Source organism: Pezoporus wallicus, unplaced genomic scaffold, assembly GCF_028554395.1.
Source record: "Pezoporus wallicus isolate ANWC-B61680 ecotype Strahan unplaced genomic scaffold, APGP_CSIRO_Pwel_v1 contig_8874, whole genome shotgun sequence".
In the NCBI taxonomy this organism is placed as follows: domain Eukaryota; kingdom Metazoa; phylum Chordata; class Aves; order Psittaciformes; family Psittacidae; genus Pezoporus; species Pezoporus wallicus.
In genome coordinates this window covers 21,687-44,649 of record NW_026640723.1, presented here as the reverse complement: position 1 = coordinate 44,649, position 22,963 = coordinate 21,687, and the positions used below count along the sequence as shown (strand labels likewise).

General features: G+C 36.9%; 1 protein-coding gene across 2 annotated transcripts in view; it reads right to left on the bottom strand.

Moving 5' to 3' along the window:
* The window catches only part of WDR33 (WD repeat domain 33), a 58,423-nt gene that overhangs the window by 15,039 nt on the left and 20,421 nt on the right, over positions 1-22,963 (bottom strand). The window contains exons 7-8 of one of the 2 annotated variants that reach the window (XM_057420222.1): positions 21,244-21,341; positions 10,878-11,109 (exon numbers count right to left, since the gene is read on the bottom strand). In XM_057420222.1, coding sequence (XP_057276205.1) covers positions 11,039-11,109; positions 21,244-21,341 — 169 coding nt within the window. In that variant the 3' untranslated portion in view covers positions 10,878-11,038. Of the gene's footprint in view, positions 1-10,877; positions 11,110-21,243; positions 21,342-22,963 lie in introns of those variants that run through there. The other variant, XM_057420223.1, reaches the window with a different exon arrangement.

Here is a 22,963-nt window from a genome sequence, read left to right as displayed (position 1 = left end):
GCCCCATACAGTACAGTATGTGAACTCTGCTCCTCTTGAAATCTGTCCTATTCACTTCCTATTCTCTGCTCCAGGAATGAATACCACAGAAACCCTCCACCTTCAGATACACAGTATGCTTCTTCTTATGAGCATAATGGGGGAGACTGGTGAATAAGGAATTAAGGGAAAAGGCCCTTTCAGTCTTCAGTGGATTAAGAACAGTGCCTCCCACCATACTTCCAGACCTTGGTCCCATAATCTCACATTTTTTTCCCTTTATTTGCCCACAGTCTTTCTGTAGCTCTGTTAGTTTATTAAACACAGTATCTAGAGAGACTGCTAGAGCTTTAATCTATGTATAGGGATTCTTTCTTACAGTTCTATAATAAGTTTTCTTCACAGACAAAAGCTTTTCTATCAGGACAGGGATTTTTTTTTTTCTCATCTGTGAAATCAGAAGGTTTAAAAAAACCCATAATAATCAGTACACACTCATGAGATTAGTTTTTGAAATTACAGGTGAGGGGAAATGAGTTTTCCCAACATTACCTGTAACAGGTAATCAACCCCCAAAATGTTCCCCTTAGAATTTGTATGTGCTAGTCCTAACTGAGCGTATCCCACTCAGTGAATAGTCTGAACTCCAAAAAATCCTGAAACACTAGAAAAAAAAAAAAAAAAAACAACAAAACCAAGTTTAAACTTAATGCTACTTGTGGGCTTGCACAGCTTGCACAACAGCAAAGAATCATGACACAAATGTTATGGTACATGTAATTATCAGTAATGGCATGTAGTGGTCTGAATTCTTTACATCTGTTGAAATTCAATGACAGTACCTTCTGTATGGGTTTATAGCAAGGGCAAGAAATGCAGCTGTGTCCCAAGTGTATGTGGGACCTGGATCATGCAGGGTTCAGTTTGTAGCTAATGGGACTACTTGTATGTTAAAGTGAATGTTTAGATTCTTCAGTGAATTGAAGGTAAAATGCTGAGCAGCTTCCACAGCTGAAATGCACTGCTTTGAACAGAAACAGAAGTTACACACTGAAAATGTCTACTGCTTCAGATTTGTGGTACCAGGTCTTTTTTGGTTTCAACCATTAAGCATGTTCATGCTAGAGCCTACAAACACTATAGAGATACATTTCCTTTTAGATTTGGTTGTCCCTAACTCCTGAAGGTATTTTTGAGCATTAGCACTACCTACACCCAATCAGGTTGTTTCCTGTATATGCTTAAAACATCTAGATAGAAACCAAGTTTGACAGTAGGTTGTGCAACAGCACAGTAATGAGACCAGCGTCTGCAGCAAGCAAAGAGCTGTTTGACATTCTCTTAGAAGTGAGAACTATACGATAAAATCAATTCAGTACGCATGTTTCACAATTTCTAATCATAAGACATAGTTATTACCTAGATTGAGCACAGATAATTATCAAAGTTACTTTAGCCTCTAAAAATATAACAATTTTCTCGAATTTTGCTTAATATCCAGATTTTCTAATTTTAAGTGCACTTTTATGCACTTAAAAAGAAACCCCCCTATGTATAACATTAAATCTGTCACCCAGTTCACCTATGTGGCAATGCTTTAAAATGCAGCATAATGCTTAGTGCATTAGTCATCAAGAAGTCGTTATTAACCTTAAACAGAAAGCCACCAGGAAACTCAGAGCTAGCTGAAGAGAAACGGGAGTTAAAAGTAGGGCAGGAAGTATGAAAGGAGAAGACACACCACATTAAAAAACTGTTCAACACCTTCTAATTCAATATATATATTAGTGCTTAGCAATAATGGCAGCTGAATTGAAGGACAAAGGCAGGTTTTCATCACAGTTGGAGTTAAATTACTTACGAAAAGCAGACTGGATTCTACTTTGCCCTCAGACTCAGTTATCTATTAAAATTCTCATGCCCTATTACTTATAACTCATTTGCAGGTATTCATCAGAAAATGAAGAGGGCTTTTTTAAACTGCAAAAGGCAGAAAATCATCCTTTATTTTTTTGCTGGTTACACTATTTGTCAAGTAGCTGGGACCAGATGTTCTTTTCTGCCCCAAAATAAACCAGCCTACTTTGAAAGCAGCAACACACTTGCTTTTCGTCAATAGAAAATATTTATTTACAACGATATTTACATTTAATGATATTAAAAACAAATGTTGTACAAGAAACATTAAAAATGAACAGCAACCATGAGAAAAATTCTCATTCCTTGTAACAAACAGCTGAAAAAGAGACAAAACCCCACTCTCAGAGGGAAAATATCGCACAATTTACTATTGCTTGTTTTCTGGCACCTTCAAGCATTTAATACTAGTCAATGGATCTGAAAGATCTTGCAGTGCCTCTAATGAGTGTTTACTGTCTTAAGCTATCAGACTAGACTGATCTCTCGTCTAACATGCATGGCAAGTACTACATAATGCCATACAGAAAAGGGGACAGTGTAGCCATGCCCAGAAATAGAACAACTGGTGGTCCTTCAAGGGAAGAAAAGATATGAACTTTAAAGATGAGAAACAGAATGGTTTTGGCAATCATTAGTCTGCAGTTCCCATAGATTTGGAGCTTTATATCTGGACACAGAATCAGTTTGCTGGGCAGCATAACAAAACAGAGAGCATCCCGGGAAAGTGTGAGCTTTCACATCATAGTGTTCCCAGTCAAGTCCTCCAAACAGAAACTATACAAGTGTTTTGGAGTCTGCTCACAGCCTGTACCATCAAAACTGGCAGAATCACAGTATTAGATACATTTTTAAATTAACTTGAAACTAATTAAGAGACCCTGGTGCATCCTAAATTTCAGCATGACAATTTAGTGAGAGAAGGGAAAAGGAAGGGTCAGTGGACAGAACTTACTACCAGCTCTGTGTTCTGACTGCAATTTCAGTCAAGGCTGTAAATTGAATACTTTGTTCCCAACTCAGGAAGAGAACAAATAGTTCTAAAAAAGCTAAGAGTAACCATCACTAATAATTTTCAGCACTTATTTCCTTGAACATCCTGCTGGATGTTCATTAAAGTTCTGCTGGTGATTATGGCTGTTGCAGGAGAAAAGCATAGTCCAAACACCTAGTTTAGAGGTTAATCCAAGTTTCAAAACACTATCTGGCCACATGAGCAGACACCACTCTCAGCAAGCTACTAAAACCCTAGGAAAAAAGAAGTATGGATTCCAGAAAAAAAAGTTATAAGAAGTCTTTTACTTTCATATAATTTGATATACCCTCACTCCAAAGTGAACCCAGAACCTTCTAATAAACATGCCTAAAACAGAAGGACTACCAAAATCTGTCAATCTGATATTCCTTCATTGGAAGAATTGTTTTCAATATGTTTTTACGATTGAGACTACAGAGCAGGATCCCACTTTTTTTACATCCCATTGACAGGTGAAGCACTGTCAACTCTCTTCTCTACCAGACAAGTAAATTACTTTTAGAGACAGCCATGTTCATCTGGCCAGTCACGGAACACCACTTGTCCAGCCAGCCTCTCACTTCAAGGAGCAGCAAGTTTACAGGAAAACTGTTTCCCTTCTTGCCAACCAAAAAAGCCACGTAAGCTACTTTTGATGGCCAGGTTACCAATACAGAACACCCCACAGGATGAGACCATTATCATGTTAAGCGAGGAAATAATGAGTTTAGGTACACTGAAGTTAGGAAAACTATTTTCTTTGGTTCTAAGGCAAATACTGCATGAGCACCTCCTCTCAGTATAAGGGAGGAGCAGCTGGCCCAGGGGTGGGGTGAGGGAACAACAGAGAGATTATCAAACCTTGTATACACTCTAGGAAAAGGTTTGTGTCAGCCAAAAATCCAGACGATTAGCAAGTGTAAGTGATAAAGAAGGGAGATGCAGACAGAGGCCACTGAATTTGTCTTTATACATGGACCCTGCATTTTACAATTGCCATTTTACAAAATACTCTGCATTTTAAATGCAGAGGCCATTTCAAATGTACTCTGCATTTTCTAATACCACCAAGACTGAGTACGCTAGGAAGCAGAAGGTCTACTGAACTAAACTGCTGGCAGAAAGCAGAGTACGTAACATTGGCCTAAACTACAAAGCACTACTGTTTCTACACAGAGATGAAGTGGAACAGACAGGAGAACTTTCATATCAAACACAAAGGAACAATTTTCAAGCCACTGAAATAAGAAAGGTCTGTAAATTAGGAGGACAGAAACACACACACAATGAGCAGAGTACCATGAACTAAAACAAAGCAAAGAAACCCCAAAACTCAGCATGTAATTATCATATGGTGGCTTATGAACGTGTCTAATCTAGTGGTGATATCTGGGCTAATGAGAAGAAACATACCAGAATTAAAACAACCAAACAAAAACAAAACAAGAAACAGTGCAAAAATGTAATTAAAATGCAGGAGCAAAACAGTGATTTGAATAGTGCTACAGAAATAGAATCATAGAACAGTTAGGGTTGGAAAAGACCTTAAGATCTTCTAGTTCCAACCCCCCTGCCATGATACTAAACCATGTCACCCAAGGCTCTGGAGAGATAATATGTTCCATTGACATATTCATCAAGCAGCAGAGAAAAGATGAGCTCAGGTGAGAGACAGAAACAAGGAATGTTTTATCACATCTTATTTCAAATTCCTTCACCATCAGTGCTCTTATTTTCTCTTCTTTTCCTCTGCTTTATTCTATCAGCACCACCACACCTGTGAACTGAGTCCACATTCCTGATAATTCCTGAGTCCACCTTACCTACTAATTCTGCAATGTAATAATTTTGTTTCCTTTCAGATTTAAAGCTAATATTGAAGTTCCTATTTAAGTAGAGGTACCCAAATACTTTGTATTTCTGTTTCAATTCTAAAAATAGGTCTCAATTAAGGAAGTGTTTTGTAGAATGTGGCTGCATAAATATCCATGCAGCTCTCTAAAATATCATGCATCCCCATGTATCATTTTAAACTCCACAAGTACATAAATGGAAGAAATAGTAAAGCTCTTCCTTGACATCTATCCAACAGAGAGACAGGGAAAAAGATGGTGTTGAAAATTTACTAGGGATTTCATGCAATAAAACCTAACAAAGAAAGGGAGAGATGTCAACAGGGAGCAATGGGATAAAACAATCCAAATACTTAAATGACTCAGATATATCAAAACCAGGGGGGAAAAACATGGAGAACACATAAACACAACATGGTTGGTTATGGCAGAGGGGTTTCCTCTGACAATATATTATGGGACTGCTCTTTCAAGATGAGAACAGAGGATACAAAAATTAAACAGACCACACCACATCGTACTATGGATAGACTGAACACTTATTTGACCCCTGTAGTCCTTGAAATGACTACCAGTTACATATTTTCACTGCTGACTTCAAAGAAGTATAAAAGAAATCAGACAAGGTATGATACTGTACTGGCATTTAAATGCCGTGTTTACCTCTGTAATGCAGTCTATGACTGACTTTGCATTTGAATCTACAGGTAACTGCACTCAGTAGTATGTTATAAAGTCCCAAAAGCAGCATCAAATAATCATGTGGAGGTTTGCAGGCACGTATCCTAAGAGCACATTGCAACGCTAACTGCGGCGTACACGCTCATTAATTAATTGTACCTTTCATGGAAAAAATGTTGATTAGAACAGGAAATTTTTCTCCTTAGAAGCAAAAAATACTCAATTCAAATGCCACATCTGCTCTGAAGTAATAACTCCTGGATGTTATCACACACCCCTCCATGCTAGCACCAGAAACACTGTCTAACATTTCAAAATGAAACCTGTTCAATTTTCCATTTAAAGGATAGAAACTGTTTGACAAAAACCTTACACTGCCAGAGGAAAAAAAAAAAAAAAGAAGTTTAAAATACTTTCTGAACTCTACAATAAAGTTTGAAAAAAGCTTCTTTAGAAGTTTATGCAAAAATCTAGAAAATACAAAAAAAAAAGCCAAATAAGAATCCAAGACAGAGAATGTCCAGAGATTTTAATTATTAGCATTCTGGAAATAAAAGCTGAAAATATAAACCATTTACCTATGGGATTTTCTTCCTGCCTTTTGGAGTATTTGTTACACGAAATCACCACCATAAAAGATCTTTGCTAAACTCCAGTCATGCATTTCAAACACCTACAACTGTGTACAAAATTTGGCCTCAAAGCACTACGAAAAAATTCTAACTAGGTAATCAATTTAAAAGGCAAAAGAAAACCAGTGTTTATTGGGCAGATGGCGTTCAGACAGAAGCTCTTCCCTTAGGAATCTTTACGTTTCTCTTGGTCTTTTTCTGTAGCAGCTTTTAAAGCTTTTGGTCTTACACCAAAAAAGAAAAGGAAATATAAAGTATCTTCTCAGTCTCCAAAATGTACAAGCCAGTCCACATAAGAACAATGACCTTGGGTCCATATATGAAACTACAGGGATAGCAGAGAGAAGCTAAACAGCAGTGCTTTTGGGAAAATGGTATGTTTGCAAAATAACAGGAAGAACAAAGTAAGTACGTTACGCACATAAACAGTGAGAGAAGTCATCACCAATAAGATTACTATCCTGATCCCCGAGTGTAACTATAATGTGTTCGTCAAATAAAACACCTTTTACAGTGCTGCTTGAGCTGTGCAGAAATAGCTAAGCTGAGGAATGAAAAACTGCAGGAATTCTCTTCTAGGAAGCTGGACCTTAGAAAATCTGTAAAATAGCTGGTAAACTGAATCAGTGACTGGGGGGAGAAGGGGGTAGTGAAGTCTCTTCACTTGCACAAATACTCTCATTCAAATACTAACAGAAGCAGAGATCAAACCCAGATGACTTTTATGAAAGAAGGTGGCACAACTGCTATTTCAGAAAAGCCTATGCAAGAGCATGCCACTGCTACTGAAGTAATCCACAAAAATAGATCTGTTGGCAAAGTGATGCAAGATACCAGTTCTGCCGAATGTATATTTAAGATTTTTGTTAATACCACAACCTTGTATCAGGGAGCAAAGTTCATTTTTAACCTTAAAATTTAACCAAAAGAAAAAAGGAAGCTTTAACAGGTATAATCCCATGTCAACAGTTTATTTTCAGTGCCAGTTAAAATACAGTTATTTTTTTAGTACAAAGAATACACCTTCATTAGACTAGTCTCTATTGTTGGAATACATAGCCCTTTGTGAATTATCTGTTGCTACAAGATGCAGTTTTACAAGCGTCAACGTGTCGTGAACGTGATCAACTGCAACACAAGCACTACATTGTAGAAAAAGGCACAGCAGGCTGAGAACCACCTGGCTTTAAGAATAACAGATTCTTCATCTACTGGAGACTGGCCAGTCATTTGTCTATTAATTAGTCATTACTCCATCAGCAGTATCCTAATTTCAGGATAGCACATCTATGAGGTTGGTTGTGCCTCTGTATCAACACATTTGCACAGGAAACACTAGGCGGTTTAAGTTCTTTTACACGATGTCTACAGTGAATGCAGAATGCATGACATACATTTGATGGCAAAATAAGCAGCAAAACCCATTATTCCTGCTATCAAATACAAACATGTGAACCTTTACAAAAGTTACAGTAGTTTTTAAACAAAATCCTCATTTATCTATCACACAGTTTTATGAAATCTTAATTTTATTTTTGTGAGGGATTCTCTAGAACATGGGTGTGATTTTCCACCTTTCACTAGGAGGAAGTTTATTCAGACTGATGTGAACTAGAATTATCACACAACATCTGGTTAGTAAAACACATTACCTAAATCAGCAGGGTTACCAGCTGCTACCATGGAGATGTTCAATTCACAGTAACTGGCATCAATGAGCTATGGACTGTAATAGACTGAAAAATTAATTTGCTTTTCACTCCTAAGCTCAAGTGCTCCTTTCTGTGCAAGAACTGTAGAGCAGACCCTTCAGGAAAAATATTCTAATGCTCTTCAGGTCTAGCAAATGCAACATTACTTCTAAGATTTTTACCATGGCACTTCAAATTAAGTCAAGTGAAATGCTAATTAAAGTTCCCCATACTGTTCTTTTTCATATACCGCTGCTAACTTGTGTTAGATAATTTGTGATACTGCTGCTTCTAAGTATTCTTCAAGAAAACTTGTCCCATACCTATTCCTTACTTGCATTTTAACATCTTGCAAAAAACCTTACTCAAATATCAACACTGTATTAGTTATTAATTAGTTATTAATTTGGTCAATAAAATATAGCACAATGGGTTAAAAATAGCTTCTAGTATTTCTAGCAAATAATTACTGTGCAATAAATCTCTGAATTTAAGTGCTATGGCTTGCTACAGATGTTGCAGAGATTGTACCCGATAGGACAGACTCCTGCAAAAACTAATGCAGCTTCAACCATTGCGCGAAACACAGTTTTTTTTTCATGCCAGTTATTTCCATCCAGACTTAATAGGAACAGACATCCTCATGATGAAATTGTAGACTGAAACATACATAGTTAAGTAAGTATTCTGAGGGAGAAAGACTATATTCCTTGAAAATAATTCTGTCACACAAGGAAAAGAAAATGGCAAAGTGGGTGAGAAGCAGGCAGCATGTGAAGAACCCCCTGAGCAAGCAAGATGTTTTTTTCAGACAGGAAGCAGCAGTTGCATCTCAACAAAAAAAAGGCTGGCAGGATTGCACCTGCTATTTAAAGCCTCCACCGTTCCAGTTTTATAATGTGAGCACAGAAACTGTGACGTTTAATCCTAGCAGTACAATTCCTCATTGCATAAGAGCCCTGTTTGAAACTGCAAATGCAACACATACTAGAGGAATGACAAATCTAATGCGCTTATGTAGGTGATTGGAATGATCGGACTTTTTCTCCATTCCCTTGGAAGCAAGGGATACTCCTGATAGGCTGGGAATAGTGTGAGAGAGAACCTACCTTTGCCTAAAGATCTCCAGAATACAACTGCAGAGTATAAACCGATTTAAGGAAAGAATTGTCTTGGGTGAATTTCGCTTTTCATGTTCCTAGTCTTCACACCATATATGTGAGTTTCTGGAGACCAGGGACTTCCAAAAGGAGAATGGCAATCCACAGAAATACATATTCATCAACAGTATTGATATCCCTAATCACTAGATTTAGCAAACTACCCAAGAGAATAATTATTTTGTGAATGTATGTATTGCCAAAGAGAAAACCCCAATATACAATCATTAAGTAAAAGGAGTTTCTGCTAGGGAAGCAACAAAGTGTCATTGCTGTTTGAGGATGTAAGAGCATAAAGTGAGATCTGTAGGGAAAAGACATCTGATTATCCAACTAGATCATCTGACCTAAAATAAGCAAGTTTGTGTGTTCCTAAGACAGGTTTGTATAGCCTTTCAAAAAAAAAAAAAAAAGGACAAAAAATTTTAAAAATTAAATAAAAAAACAAGCAAACAAAAAAAAAACCACACAAAAAAACCCAAAACACAAAAAGCCAACCACACACACACACACAACCCCCAAACAAACACATGAACCCAAAGCAAACAAAACAAAACCTTTTTGTCTAACTCTATCAGCTGGTCCAATTTAAAACTTCATTTCTGCCTACAAATTATGCATGGGCAAGAAAGAGCAGAAGGTAGGCATAAAGAACAGGCAGGATTCTTCCTAAGCAGGCACAAACAGCAAGCAGTAACACTGCACCGTAACAAGCTGCAGACCTGGTCAACCTCTAGAAAAAGGGACATCTTGCTAACAGTTTTTAGAGCTTGTAACTATGCTATATACAAGTGTGCTTGACACTGTCCATAGTATTTTCCATGTGCACTAGTTCCTTGCTACTGATTAGTTACAATTCAGAAAGGGGAATTTTATCTACAGATTTAAGACACTAAATTCATCTGTAGCAGAAACACCACCACAAACCTGGTTTGGACTTTTCAAGTGCTTGAAAGAGAGCATCTTTCAAGACAAAGCATCTCTTTTTTTTTTTAATAATTTTAGTCTCAAAATTATATTTAGTATTGTGCAGTCTTCTGTTATTATACCTTAACTTGGAAATTATTACTGACATAATGGTCAGTCAACACTTGGGATAGGTGTAGGCATGAACAACGAAATACACTAGGTAGATCAGTTTTTGTTTGGTATAAAACCCAAGTATTCTTTAACACCCATTTCATTTAGACATAAAGGCTGATGTTTGCAAACACATCAGGCCTACTTATGGCTCCTTTGGAAAACTTAGAAACATGATCTAGGGAAACACATCTTCAGGAACAGTAATGACAAAGTAGGTGGACAAAGCCAGGCTGCTTCACTTTAAGGAGTATAAGTTACCTGTATTACTTTTTAAAGCAAACACTTTGAACCTATTTTTATTGTGCATGTGCTTTAAAGCTTTACAACACTACCTGCACAATCTAATTCAGGATTGCATAATTCTGAAACAAGTAAGAAAGCAGCAAGCTAATATGAAGTCCATAAATGTGCCACTTGGTAACATTATAAATGCTGTATACTTACAGACACTGACTGAAATTATATATGCATGTATAACAAATGGATACATATCTATATATAGAAGTACCTCTTTACTTCACTACATAATCAGGAGCTTTGAAGACACTGACAGCATACTATCACATTTTCCATCTTATTTATAACAAATTTTCACTGCTTGTAGGAGGATTCTGATTAAGTATTTAAACTTCAGTGATGATTAAGTTGAACAAACTATTAGTCACTATGGAACGGCCAAACATTTATGTCTGGAAAAAGTTCCATTAAACATTAAGAAATCTTTCTAACCCAAACAGAATGGTGTGCATTACCTCCAGCATGTTAAAAGCTGGAAGAAAACCAACTAAATAAAACCCCAGAACACTGATTTTCGATAGTCTTTTGAAGGGTCAGTTCCTTATGTCATACTTGCTGGTGTACACCTGAAGGCAACTGAACATTTAACTACTAGGATTCATTGTTCCTTTGTTTCCCCTTTGGCATAACAGGGAAATTCAGTATCAAAAGAACACAGGACAAGTCAGAGGGAAGGAACCTCAGAAGTCCTCTCAAATAGAAGTTTAACCTCCTGCTCAAAGTCATTAGGTCAAAGCTGGTTTCTCATGAGTTTAACCAGTTTTATTTTGAAAACCTTCAAGGACAGAGACTGCACAATACTAAGATTAAGCAAAGCTCACATTCTTCTACTGCACTGGTAAGAAAACAGCTTAAAAACAAAAAACAATCCCAAGCAAACAAAAAAGCAAAGCAAACACCAAAACCAAATGAAAATCAAAACAAAACCCAAACATCTCCCCCCCCCAAATGGCATTTTTAATGTGTTTCCCGCTGAACTAAACAAAAACATTTTCCTTTTTAGCACTGTTAACTTTACTATACTAGTTATATTTCTAATGGCAACATACCTGGAACATCAAATGAGTCTGAACTCAAACTTCTGGGGACTCCCATTAGACTTGAACTTAAGTGGTGAATTACTTACCTGTGAGTACCATTTACACATCAATTTGTGCTATGTATCTCCAAATGTAAAAAAAATAATGAAAATTCTCTGGTCAAAGAAAAATGTTCTACTTTCATCTAAAAATCTCTGCCCCATCCCAGGTCAAGTTTCTCCCATGGAAAGTTGAGGGTGGCTGAGGGGGAATCAGTTCTTCATTGAATTTAAAGAAGGTACTCAGATTTTTCTAAACCTTAAGTGTACTAATTATTTATGAAGCCAGGAAGAACCTTAACCACTGATGAAGAAGAGTTCTCAAGGAGCATTCAGCCTTGTTTTAAGCAAGGAAGGGTGTTAGTCTTGCAATGCAAATTCTTAATGTCAAGATGGCAAATATTTATCAGAGGCACTCCTTCCTTAAATCTTAGCACTTATAGACAAATAAAGCGGCACAGGATATATCCTGGAGAAGACAGAAAGAAGGCAGCTCTGGAGATAAGTTAAAATGTAAAAGTCTGTATAAATATTTAGACTTTTTTCCCCCTAATCATATATAATAATAGTAATAATTGGCTGGATCTTGAGCTACATATTTTCATCAATTAATTCAACTTGTTTTAAGAGTTAGAATAGCTACAGTTAAGCTACTAATTGTTACGACTCTTTGGAAGTATTTTTAAAGTGATGGAAGGTTAAAAACTAAGGTTTTAAGATAACATTTAGAATATTTTCGTGCTACATCATTCTAAATGAAAAGGCAAAGAAAATAAAGCTATTGCACATATGCTAGAATATGCATCTGCCAGCACACACCAGGAAGCTGGGTTTGCTTTTTACTAACTGGTATTATTCTTACCAATTTTAAGCAGCCAAGGGAACACATTCCTCATCTCTTTTGAATGGAAATCCTAAGTTTACTCTCTGAGATCTTGGGGACTTGGTAGAAGCACCTATTCTAGCCCTGTTACAGTGAACTTTGTTTCTCAGGCAAGGCTCGTATCTAAATGGCCATTGTAAGTTCTTCTAAAAGCTTATTCTGATGAGTTAAAAAGTCCACACACATTTTCTATTAATGGTCAAAACCAGCGATAGCTAACTTTGTCTTCAAAGACAATATATGCAAGATATTTGCAATCCGTGCCTTGTCTATACCAGAAAATGATAATGTAGTGTCACAAGCGCATCTTTTTGTGCCTATAGTTATATCTGGAACAGCGCTACCTACGTATCTTATCTGGAGCAAAATCAATTTATACACAATATGACAACTATTGGAATTTAAAAAAAAAGATACATAACTAACCTGTGCTTTAAATTGTTCAGCAAAAGCCAGAACTTTACATACTCTGCAATGTCTCAAATGTTTTGCAGAAACAGAAATACCAGATGCTTCCACTGACATAATAATAACAAACAGTAATCCAAACTGTCTGCAATGGAAGAAATATCAAACTTATTAAACTGGGCAAATGTTTTTAAGATAAAAATATTTGGAAAAGTCATCCTTTTCTCCTATATACTACCTGTAGTTCTGATGCTTACAGTTGTGCTTCTTTGAAGCCATGACATTTAACAGCCCAATCATTTTTTAATTCTCATATTTTACAGAGGTCAGCATTTTACAAGGTCTTTTTTAATTTATAAAACTTCCAAGATAGTTACTTTACCTACAATGCACACATGTACTTTCAGCAGTAAAAATAAAAATGTCTTCCCTTGAAAAGTGTTGTATTCCACAAAAAGCCTTTATCTGTAAGTAGCAAAATTAAATGACAGTTTGTATTTTCACTGTGAAATAAGTATCAGTCACTTGGAAAGTTCTGGCACTGTACTTGGATAACATGTTTGCACGCTTAATATAGTCACCCACTTTTTCCAGAGGCATATAGCATGTTATATTCCTTGATTATACTCTCAACTGAAGCAACCCAGAGTTAGCATTAGGTCTGAAGAGTAACTATCAGTTATTGCTACAGCAACTGAGCTTGCCCTGATTAATCTCCGCAATGCTAGGGCATAACTTTGGTTAGATTCCACCACCTAATTCTCATCTCCTTGTTCACACTGCCAATATATTTTTCTCAATCCTTGTACAAGCTGTTTATTTATTAAGTTGGAGGGTTTTCATACTGACACAGACTCCACACTTTCCATCTCTTTGCTGTCCTTCTTCCAGCTACTTTTCACCCAGGTTTGGTTTTTTTCCACAATTCTTATTTATCCCTTTCTCATGGTTTGCTATACAATCCCATTCAGCACAGTTTCAATTTTGACTCAAAGTGTCTTCCTAAAAACACGTGATGAGCAGGACTGGGTTTCTCATTAGAATGTAAGGCCAGGCAGGTATAGAAACATGAAAAAAACTCCCCCTCTATTTTAGGGAAGATACTTGCAAGCTGTCTCCTCATCTCCCTGTTCTGGGTTATTTAAGTAGGAGTACTGCAATGTTATTCATATGATAAAATGATGCAAAGTGCCTCACTACTAAAACAGGAATATCACTCACAAGCTAAATGTACTATAATAGGAAATAATTGGATCATATGGAATTGAAATTATGCAAAAGAAAATATCAAATGCTTCACAAACTATCCATGCTTACTTTGATCCACAAAAGCTTTTAGTACAGTAACTAGAGGATATGAAGCAAAAAAAGGGAGCGGGGATGGGGGAAGTGGTCCATTTAATCCACACGCAAAAGAAAAATGGAGTCAAACAGCCTGCAAGGTAAGTTTCTAAGGACTGATATGGATTATTTTCACCAGGGAATTGTGGGTTTTGTTTTTTTAACACTTCTAACCATTTATTCTGAAACCTTACTGCAGTAGTTGCAGTCTATTAGGAAACAGTATGTCAGATGAAAGATTCCATAAAACACAATGTCCAATTCTGTCCACGTATGATATTATCAAAGTAGATGAATTACTAACATAACTTGCATAAAGAATAACTCCAGATGATTTTGTTTCTGTTGAGAACTTCTGATATGACAAATACTGGTGAGTAGGATACCAAGAGGTCACCACCCCTAACGCACACAACCTGCATCGTTTTCCAGATTACACTTGTGCCAAGAAAGGAAGACCGGTGCCACCTTATAGTCAGTATTTAAATGCCCCTGCAGCTCAGGATTTCCTTCATCAAGTACCAACCTCATGAAAAAGTGCTTTGCTTTCTCAGTAAGAATGCAGGGTTTGAGGAGAAAGCTCAGTGCTGCATCAGTGGTGCTGTCAGTGAATCCTGACCACTATGTATTGTGTACTTCTATATGTATTATAACCGATGACAGTTAAGTTCTCACCACAGAAGTATTTACACTAGTAAGCCATAAAAAAAGGTTTCAAAGTTCAGTATGTATACCAGAATGGTATGGTCTGGAAGGGACCTCAAAGCTCATCTAGTTCCACAGCTTCCACTAGCTCAGGTTGCTCAAAGCCCCATCTAACCTGGCCTTGAACACTGCCAGGGATGGGGCAGCCATACAATTATTCTTTCCTCAAAAGGAAGTAGATGCAAGGAATCCTAATGATGCAGTCATACAACTTCTGAAAGAAGTATCATGTATTTCAGCAGCACTAAGTGCTGGATGCCCTGTGAAACACTAGGGGGTTTTAACATTCCTCCAAGCTTAACAAAATATTTACTAGAAATATTAGTCTTTTTAGCATAAATTTGCCCTTGGACTCAAAGTGAGAGATCCGTGATTCAGCTTCAGGACAATTTTCAGGGAAGAAAAGATTTCAGAACTGAATCTAAAATAATCTCACTCTCACACAGTGCTTCTTCATTCCTGTCTCACAAAATGTGTGGAAAGAAGAGTTTTGTATAACTTTCTTATAGCATGGTGTTGTGGTCATCTCTCATGATCTCTTTTACTCATTGAGAATTATGTATCTTCTTACTTATCAACTCTTCAGGATTGTTAAAACACTAGATTCTAGTTGAAAAACAGACCTCAGACTTATTATGCTGTATTTTAATGATATTCAGAACTGAACTTCATTATAAACCTTAAGGCATGGCTTAGCAGATGCAATCACCTACTGAAGAAGTCTTCAATACCCTCTAATTCTTGTGGCATTATTTAGGGAGCAGAGCAAAGCTATCATGAAACTAACTCCTAATCACTACATTTAATCGCAGAAATCAAGGAACTCAATTATAGTTGAGCAAAATAAAATTTGTCCTATCTAGAAAACACCACAAATAGGAACCTGATGTAAGTCACCATAGCAGGAAGTTTCTCAACTTTCAGATGGTTTTTACATTTCACACAACTATAGTCAGAGATTTTAAACACAGTCTACCTCTAATAAAGCTTTCTATACAGAGAAAACGAAGATGCTGCAGCCTTGAAAGACAGTCAGAGATAGAACTGAGCTGCAAGTTAACACTTGTACACTTTTTGTAGCCTCAGGCAAGAAAAGATTAGGTTCTTCCCATCTAATCTAGGTTACACCCACCATTCTAACAAGCAGCAGTAAATTCATTTTACGAGCTCAGGAAGTTGTACATGTGTTCACACTTTAAGTCCTTAGTGTTACTTTGGGAAAAGTGTAGCAAAAAATGCTGTATTTTGCATTATAACATCCATTTATGAAGCTGGGAATTGCATACAATATTTCTCAGTCTCGTTTCCTAACAAGATGAAAAAGTGAGTAAGACTGTGTAGAGAGCCCCCTATGCAACCCCGAAGAAGCAGCATCAGAGCTGGCACAACACATACAGCATAATTAAAAGGCTCCTGCATCACTGATTGTGCAGCTAATTTGAACTGTTTGTAAAGAAAAAAACCTCTCAGTCACTATCAACGTCCCACTAAGTGAGTTCCCTACCATTTCTTGCACCTAAAATGCATAAAAATCTTGATGCACACCAACTTAAGAGTACAACTGTAGCTCAAAAGACTTGGCTGCAACTTATCGCTCTCCCCCACCCCAAAATTTGTTGTGGCAATGAAGATTCATGAAGATGAGAGACCTGCAAGATAAGCTGGCATACTAAAACCCACCAACAAAGAGGAGATTTAACTGATTCAATACTTGAATCTTGAAACAGCTCATCTTCTTCAAATTCAAAAATTCAAGGACTTTCCTTCTCTAGATTGATATTGTTGGTGCCAATATCAGCGAGGTCTCATCTCACCCTAAGGTTGGTTTTGAGGGAAAAGTCCTAATATTTATTCTTGCAGGGATGCTTCTGTGGACTAAAAGCGTATCAGACAGACTTTAAACCCTAACAGTACAAACTAACAAGGCCCCACAAATAAACCTGAAGGTTTAAACACTAATCTCGTTACAAGAAACACAGTATCAACACACACGCACACACTCGGTAAACTTGCTGAGTTTACCCTCCCTACTGAGACAAGGAAAACAAAAGAAAAACCTCACATAAAGGTAAGAAAGATGGGAACAGCAACATCAGGTCATTTTTTTCCCTTTTGAATTATCTAATGTAGAGTTCAACTACATCCCAGGAAAAGGTAAATTTTAGAAGCTACCTGATTCAAAGACTAAGAGCTAGCTACTGATTTACACTTAAAAGTGAGGGAACAAAATGAAGATGTAATTTTGGTTAGTTCTGGCTCTCAGATTCCTTTTAACTACTGAAAACACCATCTCTAAAATTTAAACACAGGATTTGCTATTTGACTGAGGAAGTGCATGTCAAAGTCTAAAGACACCCTTCACTTTCAGGCAGGAAGTTCAGAGTATAGAAACCATGCCACAGATTTAAACCACAAAAGACATTTTATGGTATTTTATTTGCTGATGAAGATCCAGAAACAGAAGGGGTGAAGGAAAAAAGGAATAAACCAAAAATACTCTAGTTATTTCAGTATGACTAGCTGTGGAGATGCTTCTTCAGAACTTGTAGCAGATGAAAACTAAGTTTACTGTAACTGCTTTGACTTCTGCATGGATATACACATACACGTCATTTTGTACGTGATGCAGTTTTGCACTGGTGTTATGCCCAAATGGAAAATTCCAGGCAAAACAATGTTATTAAAGACAGACAAAGACTTTCCTTAGAGTGAATCACATACCAGTAAGAAATTACATCTTGTTACAAACACCAAATACCAAATCCAGATAGAATGTAAAGGAATGACGCCTGCTTTTTATTATTCAAACGAGGATATGAAAAACCTTTTTCCAAATTTCAGATCTTGGGTTGGCATCTCTTAGAAAGCTGGGTAGTCACCCTCACCAAAAGACAAGGGCAGACAACCTTTGAAATCCTGGGAACATAATGCTCATCTAGACTTCAGACTGAAAACTTTACAATCCTCCAAAGCACACTTTTCTACTGGATTTTGTGCATGTGACTGTGAAAGGAAGAAGGAAGGAAGGATGGATGGACAAGGGAACCAACAACACTGAAATGTGTTTGTAGCCTCCTAACCCATCATGTCAAGCTGAGAGTAATTAAGAAATGATGTGTTTAATAATGATCTACCCAAAGTGTTCTCAGGGACACACGAGTACAGACTCAGTACCCAGCCACTAGTCAAATCACCATTAATTTCTGAACAGAAAAAAAGGGATGACATCAAGCTTTAACTTGATGTTTTTAGCATTATTAAAAGTTTGATGTTTTTAGCATTATTAAAAGCCATCAGTGTGTATGTTTTTACAGAAATGGGGACTGTTTACGTGAGTCCTGACATTAACTTTAGTGTGCAAATGCAAAACTGAAAACCTGACAGTGTTTTGTTCCAAGTGCTGTTATTGGAAATGCCTTGCAGAGCAACAGATTGACATGAAAACAACATACTGCTATGCTATAGCCTCTTTTCCATGTCTTGTTATTTAAAAAAAAATCATTTTTATTTTAACATCAGTTATTTTCCTACCAGTGTATTTTAGCAAATGCAAACTGTACTTGCTATGATCATCAAGATGGCAACACATCAGACGTTAACACAGGCAAAGAATACCGGTGCAGAATTAAGAGTACAGCACCTTTACTTCAAGAGAAAAAACAGACAGTAATTGGGTTGAGGGGAAGCAAGCAGGTCAGTAACTAGGTCACTCAATGCCATTTCCTTCATCTTCAAGCTCTTTGAAGGTAATTCACTTTAAGATGAATTACTCAAAGACTGTTCCCCAAAAACCTCATGCAAAATCTATTCATGGGTTCAACTACCCCCAAAATTGTGTAGCCTAATATACACAGCTGGAAGAACTACAGGAAAACCTTAATAAGTCCCATGTAATTTACAGGTTCCAATTTGATTTTCTAATGCTCTTTGGAAGGTAAGACTAGAATTGATGTTTCAGACCAGTTTTAAGGGGAAAATTTAATCATATAATAAATTGCATTTGGTCATTTCAGTGCAAACAAAAGCACGTGTCACAAGTCTACAGAATTTTGTCCTTTCCATGTACCAGTTTACCCCAGTATCTTTAATACTTTTTATAATTTACTTTAAAAGCATTCCTTAGCATTAAAATCCTCAAACCTGTTTTGGTTTTAAATATTTTTTAAATATATTTTTAAATATATGAAAATATCTGTAGGAATAACTATATACTGACACAGCAACCCTGCATTCTAAACTTGTTTATGAATACACGAGTGTAAATTGATAATTACATTTGATTTTTATTATTCTGTGTGATAACCTGAAGAATCCCTTACCATACTAAGTGAAGCTTTGGATCTAAACTACACTGTAAAATGCCTTCAATTTCAAAGCACCAATAATAATCAGAACACCTGAAGCATGATTTGTGAAAGCAGGAAAGAACATTCCTTAACCTGGTATTTGATGCAAACACTTTTTGTACATAATGAAACGTGTTTCTAATGGAGCGCCACCAGAATTTTAATTTGGAGATTATCAACATTGGAACGGCAATGGCATGTGTATTTACATCATCTGAAGGCTGTACTAAGCAAAAGTATTAGAGGTCACACTCCTAAATAAGTAAAAGCAGGATGTATGTGGTGAAGCGAAAAGGTGAGGTCGAGTTTCCTAAAATTCCAAACAACAAACTGAAAGCTAATATCTTCACCAAGAAAGCTAACGAAGCATTACCCTTACAGCTCTTTCAAATAAGTCTTCTGATCCTATTTCCCAGCAGTGCTTAGGGATCAAAACTAGATTAAACTTGCACGCGTTGCAGAGACATCCTCCCAGTCCCAATACTCAGGGGTTTGGTATTATTTTTGTTCTGTTTTGGGGAAGATTTTTGGTGGGGGTGTTTGGGTTGCTTTGCTTTTCTGATTGTTTTTATTATCTGACAGCAAAACCAAGGAATAATCTGTCCTGTCCAATTTTATCCAGAGACAGAGATTTTCAATATTCTATGTAAGTCAGAAATATTTTGAAGTGTATTGTGGGTAAATAAACAGAAGCAAATATGTTCTTTATAGAGCTATTTTGCAAACTAAAAATTATATACGAGATGTATAAGGTAAGAAATTAAAGCATAATTTTATTTGCGATCTAGTCATAATTGTAATGTTGAAGTAAGCAAGGTAACAGAAAGAAATGTATTACAAGTTCTGTTCTCTATGGCCCAAATTAAACATTTTACTCCCATTTGTGCAGAAGGTCGTAAGAATATAGAAGAATTGGAGGGATTTTCATAATCTTAAAGACTCTGCATGAAGGAAATCTCTGTTTCCTCTACACAGTTTAAATGAATAGTTAGTACAAAGCTGGAGGAGAGTACAGAATGTGTTTAGTGCAGAATGATTTCTCTTTCAAAGCATCAAGCAAAACTGTTTGGGTCCTTCCAGAACAGCAGGTGTAAATGATATAGCCTAGCAACCTGCTTGCCACCTCCTGCAAAGAATACTTCTACTTTCATGCCTATGCACAGATTGTTAGAATATTATCACTGCAAGATCGCTGGAGCTCAGTGTCTTCTCAAAGTAGTGGTGTTTAAAAGTAATGCATTAGTAAAACAAGAGAGCTTAAGAGTCAAGAGAAACAGGGAGAGATCTAGTTCATAAAATACATAACGCAGGACCAAGCTGGAAACATGATTTAAGAAATAAAAACAAAAAAATCCACCTTAGTTTAGGAAAGCACTTAAAAAGCTCCCCCCTAAAACTGAAATTCCGTGGTTTTACTGTATACCCTCTTTGCCGTGTATCTGCATGTCTACAACCCCCAATCTCATAGCACTCTTTAATATATTCTATTATGTTCCTTTGACATCTTCTGCAAGAAAGGAATGGTTGTCATAAACTGTTGTTATCAGTCAGTAAGATTGTGACAACAGAAGAAGAAAGCTCAAGGCCAGCGGAAAGGCACCAGAAGTTAGCAGACACAGATGCGGGACAAAGAACTACTGAACTGAAGCTAAGATCATCCACATGTGCTATGCATGATGTGACTAAAGTCACTTGTTTTCTCTACCTAACTGCTCTCCTCCTCTTAAGGACTGAGAAATAGTAACTATCTTGCCTCTGAAGAAATTATAATGGAAGGCACTCCCATGAAAAGAATGGAGTCCTCTGCATGAAGATGTGTGTTCTGAATTGAAAGTGGTCAGAAAGATTAAGTTTTGCAGAAAGATAAATGTATTCCTGATGCAGAAACAGCTGTTTCTACTAACATTAGCAGTAGGAAAATGCCTTTATATTCACCTCCATTGGTTAGAGCCTAAGTGGACAGTAAACAGAGTAAAGCCATTGTGAACTGCAGCCTATCAAATATTATAAAGCACCTATAGCAGCAGCCAAACAAAATCTTGTTTGGAGGATTCAAGACAAGGATGTAATACAAAACTTGTAGACAAGATGATACTTCTGTATTGTGAACACCTAGTTAAAAAAAGGTTTTACCCCTCTTGAAATACCCCAATCAGTACTTTTGGTACACATACCTCGAAGAATTCTCTCCTCATGGCAACGTAGAAAGTCCCAGATTCTAACAGTGCCGTCGTCAGAGCATGTAGCAAATTTATTATCCGTGGGTGAGAAACTGTTACATGAAGACACACAGCAGGGGAAAGAAGTCAGCATTTAACAGATTATCTATGCTTCTCAGACAGGGCAAAATAATACTTAATGTGTTATACACCGAAGGATGCATTGGAACATAGGGGCTTTAAAGTGAATACAGTGCCTGTCAAATGACACTTCATTACAAGACATGAATTAAGCATAGGATTACTATTGCATTGCAGTCCCGTCAAAAGAGGAAAAATATTCCACAATTTATTCTTAGCACCTTCTTATCTATAACTGCACACTGTAGCACTTGATCTGCAGGATGAGAAGCAACATCAGTATGATTTGAGAACTGACACCCTAGATTTGCATGTTGGGTAATATTATAAGTGACACTGCATAGAAGCACAAGAGAACAGTTCTTAGGGGGAAAAAAAACACCCTCCTCTTCATCCACAGGTGCTTTGCAGCAGAGAAGCAAAAATAAGGGAAAGCTGGTCACAGGAGAATGCTAGCTGGATTAACTGTTGGGAAAAAATGTATATAAAGTAAGTGTACCACTTATTGCAAAAGTAATTTGGAAAAAATCCTCTCATTACACCCCATCAACACCATGAAAAGAATTCTATAGACACCGAAGCAGCTTCCAGATTGAACAGTCAATATTGCTTGATGAAAGTCACTGGAAAAGCAAGAGGTTATTTAGCGATGTGATTAGGGCCAGAACATCTCCAGCAACTGAGGCACTCACTTTCTTTCTCGTGCAGTGAAAGACCAGGATGGAGCCCTTGCAAAACCCTGTATCTTTATAATCAGGAAAGGGCTTAAAATAGCAGAGAAATTCAGTGTATGGGCCATGATAGTCAGACTGAATCCAATGTAAGCACTTCTCAAAACCAAACTCTGGCAGAAAATGCTGCACCCTAAAGAAAAATGGTGACTTTAATGGGTTTGTGGCAGTGAACCTTTACAACCAAGGGCCAGCACCTAAACCCGAAGAAACACTGCTTTAACCTCATTTTGGATCTGCAGCTTCTCTTCAGGCTTACTTTAAAAACACTTCCGTATCTTACTAAAGATTATATGCAGGTCTGCTTTAGAAACATCGTTCTTTTACATCTTACTGATAGTATCACTTTAGATTCCATTTTTTTTTATATAGACATTTGCACAATTGAGGCATCAACACTGAACCAAGAGAATACCCTACAGTCTTCTTTTCAATGGCTTGCTTACAGTTTCAAGCTTGAAGAACCCATTCAATATTAACATTAGACTTCTGTATGTGGCAGTCTGCGTGGGTATTTAGTATTACTGGAAGTCTTGGCTTCACCAAGCCAAGCAGTTCTTCACTTTATTTAGTATTTTATTATTTTGTGAGAACTATGCAGGTGTTTTATTTCTGAAGGCTTTATATTTTATTCAGTTAGATTATTAAAGACTGAATTCTTTATTTGGAATGAAATTGTAGTCTTACACAGTGCGTATAAAAAGGAATAACTGATACACATTGTCACCATATTAAAATGAAAAGAATACCAGTGCAAAATGCGGCAGACAAATACATCTCTAACATACTGCAGAGGCGGATACTGGGACAATACTAAGTCAGAAAGGTGCCAGCAAAACGGTGAGAATGTGGAAACAAAAGAA